Source organism: Oryctolagus cuniculus, chromosome 10 (assembly GCF_964237555.1).
Source record: "Oryctolagus cuniculus chromosome 10, mOryCun1.1, whole genome shotgun sequence".
NCBI classification, from domain to species: Eukaryota; Metazoa; Chordata; class Mammalia; order Lagomorpha; family Leporidae; genus Oryctolagus; species Oryctolagus cuniculus.
In genome coordinates this window covers 83,982,372-83,994,645 of record NC_091441.1, presented here as the reverse complement: position 1 = coordinate 83,994,645, position 12,274 = coordinate 83,982,372, and the positions used below count along the sequence as shown (strand labels likewise).

At 44.8% G+C, this 12,274-nt stretch overlaps 1 protein-coding gene across 34 annotated transcripts in view; it reads right to left on the bottom strand.

The window, feature by feature from the left end:
- Positions 1-12,274, bottom strand: part of MAGI1 (membrane associated guanylate kinase, WW and PDZ domain containing 1) — a 685,324-nt gene that overhangs the window by 234,719 nt on the left and 438,331 nt on the right. For 3 of the 34 annotated variants that reach the window (XM_070050630.1, XM_070050633.1, XM_070050632.1), the window contains exon 1: positions 5,300-5,573. The exons of 30 other annotated variants lie outside the window; for them this stretch is intronic. Coding sequence is in view for 1 of the 4 variants with exons in the window: in XM_051852233.2 (XP_051708193.2) it covers positions 4,335-4,356 (22 nt within the window). In the remaining 3 variants the exon portion in view is untranslated. Of the gene's footprint in view, positions 1-4,334; positions 4,454-5,299; positions 5,574-12,274 lie in introns of those variants that run through there. One more of the 34 variants, XM_051852233.2, reaches the window with a different exon arrangement.

Genomic DNA, 12,274 nt, shown 5'->3' with positions numbered 1-12,274 from the left:
AATATATGGAGACACGGAAGAGGGAGAGAGAAAAAGAGGGAGAAATGGGTCGGGGTGGGGGGAGAGAACCTCACACTCTTGCTCTCTCTTAAGAAAACAGTTACTTTTGTGAAGCGGGAATGAGGTGAGAATCAGAGTGTTATAGTTCTATACTGCATTGTTCTGTTGTACTTTATTTATTTATTTATTTTTGTAAAGCAATCAGGCCAACTTCTGTTTTGTGAACCATAGTAATTTTTAGAAACAAACTTCTCGGGTGGGTGAGTGGGTGGGAGGGCGGGGATGGTGGGAAGAATCACTATATTCCTAAAGTTACACTTATGAAAAGCATGAAGTCTATATTCCTTAAATAAAAGGTTTCTTTGGGGGGGGAATAAACAAAAAAATTTAAAAAAAAAACTTCTCACAGCTAAAGGATTTCATTGTAAGTAATCATTTCTTCCTTATTCCCTATTCCCTGATCTTATAAGGACTAAATTAACATGGGTTCTAATACAAGCTCCAGGAGGGTAGATGGACTGTGTAGGTTTTGTTCACTCTTCTATTGTCACCAGTATCTGGCACCCCATAGGCATGCAAATATTTGTAAAATTCGTTATTTCCAATATGAGATCACTTTCAGGTAAGACAGGATGTAGTAAATAAAAGGACCCAAAAAGCCATGAAGAAACATAGAAAAGGCCTCTATAAACTGAGTGTTAAGCCTCATTAAAAAAAAAAAGGAGTTAAACATTTACAGGCATTTTTGCTTCCCCTTCAGGTCTCTATCTACAACTATGTATTTTTTTTAAACAACTCTCCTTGGCAGCGCTCCACAATTAATTAGAAAATTATGGAACTTACTGTCTTACAGGCAAGTTATTGTCTACAGTTGTTGTCAGATCTGTAGATTTCCACTAATCTAATCTTTATTGCAGCAAAAAAGCTATACCCATGAGATGATTCAGAGCCAGAGCTTACTTGAGTATGATATGGGTAGAAAGAGATGAAGATTCTTTAATTAGGAGGGCAGCATCAACTTTGAAAATCAATTCAACAATGAGCAGGAACGTAAATTTTTTAAAAATCCCTAAGGGAATATAAAATCTGCTGTGGGAAAAAATATATGGAATATTAAATACATAAAAACTAATATTCCCTTTTTCAAAATGATTTTTCACAGAGTTGTACTCTTTTGCTTTGCTTTGCAAACAGCAAGGGCATTGTGGTTTTAGCACAAACTTCATAACGACCAACTGACGCTTCAGCTGCATTCACTCAGTCAAGTGTTTACTGAACACATGTTATGTGCTAGACACTGTGCATAGTATTGGGATACAGAAAGAGAAATATCAAAAACCTCCACAAAAGGGTTATGCCTCATGGGATAGAATTAAATGCATTATATTTATGCTTTCTTTTGCCCTTTCAAGTCAGATAACCACAAACATTAAAACTTTCAAACTCTTTTCACTGAGGAATGTTTGGCCTATGAGTCATTTTGAAGGCCAAAGCACTCTCCCACCCCCCTCCCTTATTTACTCTCATGCTAAGGCCTTCACAAACATTTTGGTGTAAGTTAGGAAACACTTTCCCCATTGTGTTTTTAGGGTTTGGAGCTCACAGCCTACTGAAACTTAAAGTGACATCAATCTTCTTGGAAGTAGAAACAAAACTCAGCAAGAGCACCTTGAGGATTGTATTAGGAGAATAATAAATGCACAGATATCTGCAGGCCATTTAATCATCAATGCATCAAATTCCTGGGAAGCCAAGGGATGCAGGGCCATTTTTATTCATATGGAACCTGTCGTATAATTGGTTTACCAATGACAACTGGCACAGCACACTATTCAGAGACACTGTTCAGGCATAGTTTCCAAGGGTGTAGTCATCCCAGAGAATCATACAGATGTCCCAGAGGACGCCAATGGCAGAAACTTGTCAATAATGAAAACCTGGAAGGTCAGGGATGAGAAGATCTTTGCATTTAGTGTTTGTAACACTTCAAAAGGCCGCAAGTCATCCAGAGCCGATCTGCTGTCGGAGGGAGAGATAGCAGCAGAGTTACTGAATTACAGCCAGCACTGCTGTCTTTCCTTCCCACCAGACTCAAAAAAAAAAAAAAAAAAAAAAAGACTCTGACAGCTTCCCTAGTGCCAGAGGGTGTCAGTGTGACTGGGGAGGATGTGCTTACATTTAAATATTTGGGGTCTGATTAGCAACATAAGAAACTTTTTTTTAAAGAAACAAACATGCTGAGAAAATGGTGATACTAAAGTAAAATTGGATTTTGCATTGAAAACATGGATGCAAAGAAAAAATAGTTGGAGTGTTCCGACTGAGTGGAATCCTTTCATTTAGTTTGTTCTAATACTATCACCTCTAAATTCACTTTACATTTTAGAAATAATTTTACCTTGCATTATCTCCGTCTCCCAAATAATAGGCCAACATCTAACAAAAACATGGTTCAACGTACTTACTGGAATCATTAAATAGGCAATCTCAGCTGTCATCACATCACCTGCTTTAAATATGACAGTACAGGGTCAAGGAGAAATTACAATTCAATTTTTCAGTAATTGGTATCAGTCAATCGAGATGCTCCTTCCTAAGTGTGGAGATTTTATATTCATTCTCTCTGTCTCTCTCTCTCTCTTTATCCTATGCTTCTCCTCTACTCCCTATCCATACTGAAGAGTGAATGGGAGCCATCAGTTGCCTCTGCTTTCCTGTCTTGGTGGACTCAGCTACAGTCATTATTTCTAGGGTGTTGTTATTTCATGGTTATAGCAACTGTTCTTATACATAGTAATGTCAACTATCTACAACTGTTATCACACAGTCTTAGGTACTGTGGGGTGAGGAAAAAAACAGTGCTTTAAGGAGTACTTTCTAGTAACAAACCCCATACAAAGCTGTTAGCTGCAAGCTTAGAGAGCAGCTGGGATCAATGGAGTGGGAGTGCCAGCGGACACACCGGCCATATCACAACCTGCATCTTCTGGCATAATGAGCTGAGGAGGCACTGAGGCTGCTGGGGGCAGGGGGTGGGCTCCTTAACAAACGCAACTGCCCATGCTTTTGCTCAGTGAGGATCAGCACGTAAGCCTCAGCTCTACAGGTGATAACACAGTGAGATCTAAGAACCACAGTAACAAACCGACTGATTCTGCATGTTTGGTACAAGCAAACCAAATCCCAGCATCAAACCTTGAACATTCCCTTAAACACTGTCACAGAAATGCAACTTGAGGTATGCAGAAACTCACATAGGGAAACAGACCAGTAACCGTCAGTGCATAACTGAATAAGAAGGTGGGGTAGAGGGTGTGAGAGGAGCGTCCTCCACAGAAATCCTCTCCCTCTGCCTCATCCCCTTTCCCAAAGTCCAACCAGGAAAGGCGATGAGAGGTAAGGGCAGGCTGCTTCTGTTTGCCCAGCTGAGAAATGGAGGAACTGAGTTTCCGTGGCTACCATGAATCTGTTAAAGCTTTCAACAGCACTGAAATTCACTGGGGAGTGATGAGCTCTGCGCTGCTGATGACTTACAGTGCAAGTTACATCATGAAAGGAATTTGAACGTGTAGCCAATCAATACAGGTTTCCAAAGTGATCATAAAACACCAATTTTCAGAAAGAATTAGCCTCACAGATGAGAAGAGATGAGCTTTCTCAACTAAGAAATGCATTTATTTTCCAAGAAGCTAAAAGACAGTGTTATTCTGTGGGTTACCATATCTGCACACACAGTTCAGATGCACTGAATACACACCACACTTAAATGCTTTTCCCCATCAAAAGTCACAGCACTCTCCTCCAAGAGCTTCCAGTTGAATCCAAATCCCCAACAAATATGTCTGAACCTCTTGAAAGCACTGAATACAAGCGGAGAAGTACACAAACAAACAATAACAACAAAAGCCAGCAAGCATTATTTGGCCAGTACATGCTCATAAAAAGTCTCCTATGGGATTCCCAGCAGACGGGGCCCCCAGTAAGGTACACTCTCGGATGAGCAAAGGGCACCCCAAACCTAATCCTTATAAATAAGCTACTGGCACCCTGCAATCATTGAGTTCAGGCGTAAATCCACTCCCTTTGTGTGGACAGCGACTGGGTACCAATACTGGCCAAGACAGTTTCCTTTGCACCTGTCACTGCCACCAGGTACCCAGGTCAGTTAGATCTGGCACCTTGGAAGAGGAGGGGCCAGCCAGCCCCCCTGCCTCTTTAAAACCCCCTAGCCTCCTGTCTGACCTCATAGCCCCAAGAGCCGTTCTGCTCCAAGCACTCAGCTAGCCAGACTCCAGATTCTGCTCTTCCGGTGCGCACAGGCATGCATATCTTACCTAGGTAAGACAGTGCTCTCATAAACACATGTTAATTTCCAGGAAGCAAACTTAAAAAGCCTTCTGCACGGACATTCTTCCTTTGAAAAACAGAGCCAAGGGGAGGGGGCGCCTCGCAGTTCCTCCCTTGCTCATTTTCCCGGCAGCTCGCCAAGCCCTCCGAAGTGCAAAGGCATCTGCCCACTGCGCCCGCCAGGGACCGGCAGCTCCGGCGGCCCCCAGCCTTTTCCCAAGCCTGGGCGCCCGAACAATGCAGCAACATACACTGACCAACACCTGCTGGAGCCTATTAATATGCACGGGGACGTATTGATTTTTCCCTCCTCCCTCCCCCTGCCCTGCACACTGAGCAGGCTTTCATCTCCTCTTTTACCATCCATCAGGAACTCATTCGGCCGGCCCCCTCCCCCGCCCGCCCCCAGTCCCCATTCAGCCGAGCCCCTCGCTCCGAAAGCCCAGGCTGACGAGCACACTTTGGAATGCACTTCATTAAAATTGAGCTGCCCGATTCCAACCTGCAATGCGGAGGAGGCAGTACAAAGCGCGCGCCACACTTCCTCCAGCATCCCCTTCAAAAGCCCCATTGTTCGCCAGGCATCTGCTCCGGAGCCCGGCCTCTCCTCTACCCAATGACCCCTGATTTTTCTTCTCTCCCCCTCCCCCGCCCTCCCGGCCAGGCCAAACGGGCCTGCCCGGTGAATTAAAACGCAGCAGCCTCAGCCATCTGGCCCTCCCAAGCTGGCCCGCTTTCTCGCCGCCCCGCCTTCCTGGTCCACACGCCCCACACGGCACCTTCACCTCCAAGGATGTTCCCACAGCCCGAGCGCAAACCTCCAGGTGGCCGCGGCCTCGCCGCCGCCTGTCCCGCGCCCGGGCTTCCTCCGGCGGCAGAGCGTTCGAATCCAGAGGTGGGCAGGAGGCGGCGAGGGGTGGTGAGAGGGAGATCCTGGACCACTCGTACTTGCCTGCAAACCCCAGCCTAGTCGCCAAGATTAATCCTCCTCTTTGTGAGCCTGCAAGAGCCTCCCACCACGCTGGTCCTCGGCTCTGCAGCGCCTGGAAAGAGAGGCGGGGGTGGTGGGGGTGGTTGGGGGGGGATCCGAACCCCTTCCTAGGAGACTGGGGGCGCCCCGGCCACCTGACCACACAGCGGTTTGGCGAGGGCAGAGGCGCAGGAGCAGCTGATGGTGCGAGAAAGGCGAGGAGCTTGCGCCTTTTATATTACTGGCGACATTTCTAACACATGACAACAATTTCCATCTGTATTTAAGCCGCGAGTGTGAAAAAAGAGCATTACATCACAGGGCCCTGGTTCCTAGAGGCTGCCGGATAACTAGGCCAGCGGGGATTAGGGCCGCACCTGCGGAGGGGGCGGGCCCAGCCGGCCTCTGCCCGCGGGCGTGTCCGCTCCCTGGCGCGATCAGTCCTGGGGGAGGCCCTGGCCAGGGAAAGGCGGGAAATGGGGGCTACCCCCAAGTGCCACATGCTGGGGGCTGGGTGGGAAGGGGCGGGCGAGGGAAGGTGGGGGGTTCTCTTGGTGAGGGAACCAGCCCTGACTTGCCAAGAGCCGGGGGCCAAGTCTTCAAACACCTGGTGAGACTCATGCCTGCCTCGGCTTCAACTTTGGAAGGAATTGCAGAGATAATGAGTCGGAAGTTTGAAATAACTGTTTTCCTGGGAGTTAAACGATGATGGAGAGGCTTAGGATGTGAATTTGAAGAATTCGCTTTTAAGGAACTGACACTTTCAGAATTACGGGGAGAATCTGGTTCAGGACCAAGCTGCTCTTAACTGCTTCTCTCTGTTATCCACCACCAGGCATTTAAGGATCTGTAGGAACCTGATGGTACCAATTCCAGCCAGCTCCTCAGGAGGCTCCCACCTTTGCTGTGGAGAAAGCTTTATTGAGGAGTTCTGGCTTTGGAAAGACACTGACCCTACGTCCTTTCGCAAGACAGAAAATGTCCAGACTGAGGTGTGTCCACCACAGCCTTTCCACAATCCAGGTGGATTCCACTCCAGGAATCCCACGCCACACCTCGGCCAGGAGGAGATAAAGGGGCTGGGGATGTTCTGAGATGACAGTGACAAGAAAATCAGGAAAGCAGGAAAAGCAAACAAGGAACATTTTTTTCCCCTGCAACATAAGCTACTTCTGGAGGGGAAGGCAATACAGAATCTAGATTACAAACAGAGTCGATGAGACCTCAGGTAACAGCAAAGCAGCCATAGGATGAGAAGAGAGGGGTTGAAGTCGTGGTGTAGTGGGTAAAGCTGCCACCTGCAATGCCAGCATCACCGAGGGGTACCAGTTTGAGTTCTGGCTGCTCCACTTCTGATCCAGCTCCCTGCTAATGCACCTAGGAAAAGCAGCAGAGGATGGCCCATGTCCTTGGGCCCCTGCAATCACATGGGAGACCAGGAAGAATGGCCTGGCTTTGACCTGGCCCAGCCCTGGCTGTTGTGGCCATTTGAGGAGTGAACCAGTGGATGGAAAATTCTCTCTGTGCGTCTCTCGCTCTATCTTTGTTACTCTGCCTTTCAACTAAATAATTTTTTTAAAGGATAAGAAGGGAAAAGGATGAGATGAGAGGAGAGCAGAGCCCTTCAGATAACAACGTGGCACAGATCTCTCCTTAGAATGCTGTAATCAGCGGGACTTCATAGCATACAAAAAAAAAAAAAAAAAGGAAATTTCTTTACATTTGCTACTCAGGAGAGTGTCCCTGTGTGCATACAGGGCTGATGCGGTATTCCCTGAACAAACCAAGGCCAAGATGGATGGCATATTTAATGCGTTCCTATTCCTTCTGGTCCAAAAGATTCAATGTTAGCCTCAGACTCACTGAGTTCCAATCCCCACACCCCACATTCTGGGAGGATAACTTTCTTGCCTGTTTCCCCAGGTGTAAAAAAATGGCATTAAAACTATCTCTTTGGCCGGCGCCACGGCTCACTAGGCTAATCCTTCGCCTGCGGCACTGGTACCCCGGGTTTTAGTCCCGGTCGGGGCACCAGATTCTGTCCCGGTTGCTCCTCTTTCAGTCCAGTTCTCTGCTGTGGCCCAGGAGTACAGTGGAGGATGGCCCAAGTGGCTGGGCCCTGTACCCGCATGGAGACCAGGAGGAAGCACCTGGCTCCTGGCTTTGGATTGGCACAGCGCGCCGGCCGTGGCGCTCATTTGGGAAGTGAACCAACAGAATAAAGACCTTTCTCTCTGTCTCTCTCTCTCACTGTCTAACTCTGCCTGTCAAAAAAAATATTAAAAAACAAATAAAAAATATCTATTTGTTGTCAGAACACAGGCAAAGTGCCTGGCCCTTGACTCATATATAAAATGCACTCACTAGAGGTCACCTGGTCTCACTGCCACTATGCTAATCACTATTTCTAGGTAGAGCCTCTCAACAAAATGAACGTGAACCTCCTTGAGCTCGGATGGGCTTTGGTGAGCAGACGCCAGGACACGGGACCTCAGAGAGCATGTGAGCAAAGCCAACAAGATGCCTTGGAAGATAAACACATCCATCCGCTTCCTCCTCAGGATGAAAAGGCCCTGCGAGATGAATGCAAAGTATGAGCTCACAATTTCAGTTTGAGGAAAACAATGACCTGCAGGGAATAGTGTCTCCATCAAACATGGATATAACACACGTATTTACATATTTCCCCCTCTCAGTCATCAGCCAGAAGAAAAGCAAAGCAGATATTACATGAAACTTTCAGAAGCCTTTAGCCACAAGCTAATGCTAAAAAATGGAATTTGTATTTTATTAGTTTTCCACAGGAAAATGATTGTGCAGGACAAATTAAATCGCTCTTTCGCAAGGAAGCTGCCCAGAGACAGCACCGAAGGGAACAAAAGTACAAAAGCCATTCTCTTTATGAAAGAAAGAAGGGAACTTTTATTCAATAAGTATTCAAGGATGTAGCTTTCCAATCTTCAATAGGGGGAGAAAAATAGCCCTCATTTGGTTTGGAAATATCCGTAACAATAACAAATTATTTTCAATCAGAGCTCCAGAGACCAGGTTTCTTTCTCTACATGCAAGAGAAGCCCAAGAAAGTGTCGACGAAAATCCACTCTGTTTTTATCCGACAGTTAAACTGCATCTCAGACACCAAGACTCTCTGAGCCTGTGGGGTCTCGGCACAAGGCAGGAGAGATGCTCACTTGCATTTCTTCTGAGATCTTTTTATTAAAAAAAAGATTTATTTATTCATTTGAAAGTCAATGTTACACACAGAGAGAAGGAGAGGCAGAGACAGGAAAGAGAGGTCTTCCATCCGTTGGTTCACTCCCCAGTTGGCTGCAGTGGCCGGAGCTGTGCCGATCCGAAGCCAGGAGCCAGGAGCTTCTTCCGGGTTTCTGACGCGGGTGCAAGGGCCCAAGGACTTGGGCCATCTTCTACTGCTTTTCCAGGTCATAGCAGAGAGGTGGATTGGAAGTGGAGCAGCCGGGTCTCGAACTGGCACCCATATAGGATGTCAGCACTACCGGTGGCGGCTTTACCCAGTACACCACAGCACCGACCCTCTGAGATCTCTTTAATTATACACAAAACATCAAACCTAGCAGGTCCTGGGCTAGCCTCCCTTCATGGGTGCTTGACTTCTAGACTATGTAGTGTCTTGAGAGCACAGGTCAGGGTGGCAGTGATGTAGAAACACTTCCTCTCTAGCAAACTTTACCAAACTGTGACCAAAGAGGCAAGAATTTTGTTCCTGGAAGACGTTCAAATAAGTGAACATTTAGAAATGGGACCAAGTAAATGTGGTAGAGAAGTGGCCAACTGGGGGGCAGTGGAACATACAATGGGATGGGGGCAGACTAGTTCAAAATCCACTCCTGGGGCAGGCACTGTGGCGTACCGGATAAAGTGCCTGTGACTCCAGCATCCCATCTGGGCACGGGTTCGTGTCCCAGCTGCCTACTTCTGATCCACCTCCCTGCCAATGGCCTGGGAAAAGCAGTGGAGGCTGGCCCAAGTAGTCAGGCCCCTGCCACCCATGTGGGAGACCCTAATGAAGCTCCACCCTGGCCCAGACCATCTTGGGGGTGAATCAGTGAATGAACAATCTTGCTCTGTCTCCCCCAACCCTTTCTCTCTGGAACTCTAATTTTCAAATAAATAAATAATCTTAAAAGAAAAAAAGAACTACCCTGGCTCTCTTGGTTTGAACGACATCACCTTGCAGCACCTCCACTTTGCTACCTGTGAAAGGGGAGTGAATAGAGTTCATGCCTTTTGAGACTGTTGAGAAGACAACATCGGTGGATGCACGTTAAAGCACTTGGTTGAGGCTGGCACGGAGGAAGAGCTTGTTCAGCATGCCTAAGTGTTAGTGTCACCTCAATCACAGCTAACACTTAGGTGTAACGCATGCTTTCCACATGTTTTCCACAAACGCTTATTGGACACATACCAAGCACATAGCTCTGTTGGATCTCCTAAGGAGGTACACTGCATCTACAGGGTTGGAAAAAGGGCTGCATAGTTGTGTCATAGAAAAGTCCTTTGGATATAATTATATTGAACTGACATAATATAGGCCACAGCCACTGAGTAAATTGCAATAAAAACACACATTAACAGAAAAAAGGAAAACAAAATTAACAATAATAAAATCTGTGTGATGTATCCAAATTGCTTCACAGAAGGAAAGTATAGCCTTAAATGGATGTATTAGAGGATAAGAGAGACAAAGAATAAATCAATTACAACTTCTACTTGTGCAGCTATAAAAATGAAATAAACTAAAAAAAAAAAGTAGAAAATTCAGTAGATATTGCTGGGACAACTGGATATTCACACGTAAAAAATGTGAAGTGTGTATATGGGGGGAGGGCAGTGCCAGCATTGTGGCATAGTGGGTAAAGCCACTAGCTGCATACCATATGGGCACCAGTTCAAATCCCAGCTACCCTACTTCCAATCCAGCTCCTTATGGTCTGGAAAAAGCAGAAGATGGCCCAACTAATTGGGCCTCTGCCACCCATGTGGGAGACCTACATGAAGCTCCTGGCTCCTGGCTTTGGCCTGGCTCAGCCCTGGCCCTTGTGGCCAAATGGGGTCTGAATTAGCAGTTGAAGATTCTCTCTCTCTCTCCCTCTCTCTCTCGTCTTTCCCTCTCGCTCTCTTTAACTCTTTCAAATACATAAATCAATCTAAAAAAAAAAAAAAAAAAAGATCTCCACCACCTCACACCATGCACAAAGGTGAACCCAAAATGGTTCACAGATCTAAATATAAGACCTAAAACTTTAAGACCCTTAGAAGAAAACAATGACACCAAAAGCACAAGAAACAAATAAACAAAACAAATAGATAAACTAGGCTATATCAAAATTCAGAAGTTTTATGCAGAAACTTCCAAGAAAGTGAAAAGATAACCTACAGAGCAGGAGACGATATCTATAAATCACGCATCTGAGAAGGAAGTTGTATGCAGAATATATCAAGAACACCTATAATTAAATAATAAAAGTTTAAAAAATAATTTAAAAAAATAGGCAAAGAATTTGAATAGCATTTTGTCCTAAGACAATATATAAGTGGCTGATAACATATGAGAAGGTGTCTGACATCACTGGTCAGTAGAGAAATACAAATCGAAACCACAGTAGGATACAATTTCATACCCACTAAGAGGGGCATAATCCAAAAGACAAATATTGGCAAGAATCTGAAAATATTGGAACTCTCCTACACGTTGGAAAACAGCTTGGCAGTGTCCCAAAAAGTAAAATCTATGATATAATCCAGAAATTCCTCTCTGTCATATATACCCAAGGGAAATGAAAACATGTTTATACAGAAACGTGTACATGAATATTCATAGCAGCTTTTATAGCCAAAAACTAGAACAACTCAAATGTCCCATAACTGATGAACAAAATGTGGCATAACCACACAAAAGAATATTACTGGGCAATAAAAAAGAAAAAAGTAGCAATATATGCTACAGCGTGGATGAACCTTGAAAATACCACGCTAAGTAAAAGAAATGAGACACAAAAATGTACAACATCATTCTGTTTATGTGAAATGTCCGTAACAGGCAGATGTATAAGGACAGAAATTACCCAAGGCTCTGAATGTTGAAGGGAAATGGTATGTGACTGCAAATGGGTACAAGGTTTCTTTCTTGGATGATAAAAAAGATTATGGTAACGAGTAAACAACCTTGTGTATAAGGTTTGTTACTTGATATCCATGGGCAATTAGTTCCAGGACTCCTCACAGATACCAAAACCCCAAAATGTTCAACTTCCTCACAGAAAAGAATATATAACAGAGAAAAGAAAAACTTTTTAATAAGTAGTGCTGTAAAATATGGATTATATATGTGCAAAAATGAAAATTAGGCCCTTCCCTCTCAACATACACAAATATCAACTCAAGTTCGACCAGAGACCTACAATTATGCAACTGAAACTATGAATAGAAAACACCTTGAGACATTGTTGTAGGCAATAATTTTTAGATAAGATCCTCAAAGCAAAGGCGATGAAAGCCAAACTAGACAAACTAGATTATATCACACTCAGAAGCTTCGGCACAGCAAGGGGAACAATCCATACCCTGAAGAGGCATCTTACACAATGCGAGAAAATATCTAAAACCTACTTACCTGACAAAGAATTGCCATCCAGAATATATAAGGAATGCAAAAAAATCAACAACAAAACAAACAATCTAATCAAGAAACGGCAAAAAAACCTGAATAAACATTTCTCAAACGATGAAACGTAAATGGCCAACAAATAGATGAAAAAATATTCCATATCACAAGCCATCAGGGAAATACAAATGAAAACCACAATAAGATAGCACTCACATCTGTTAGAATGACTACTATTAAAAAAGACAGAAAGTAACAAACACCAATCAAGATATGGAGAAAAGACAACTCTATGCATTGTTGGTAGGAACATA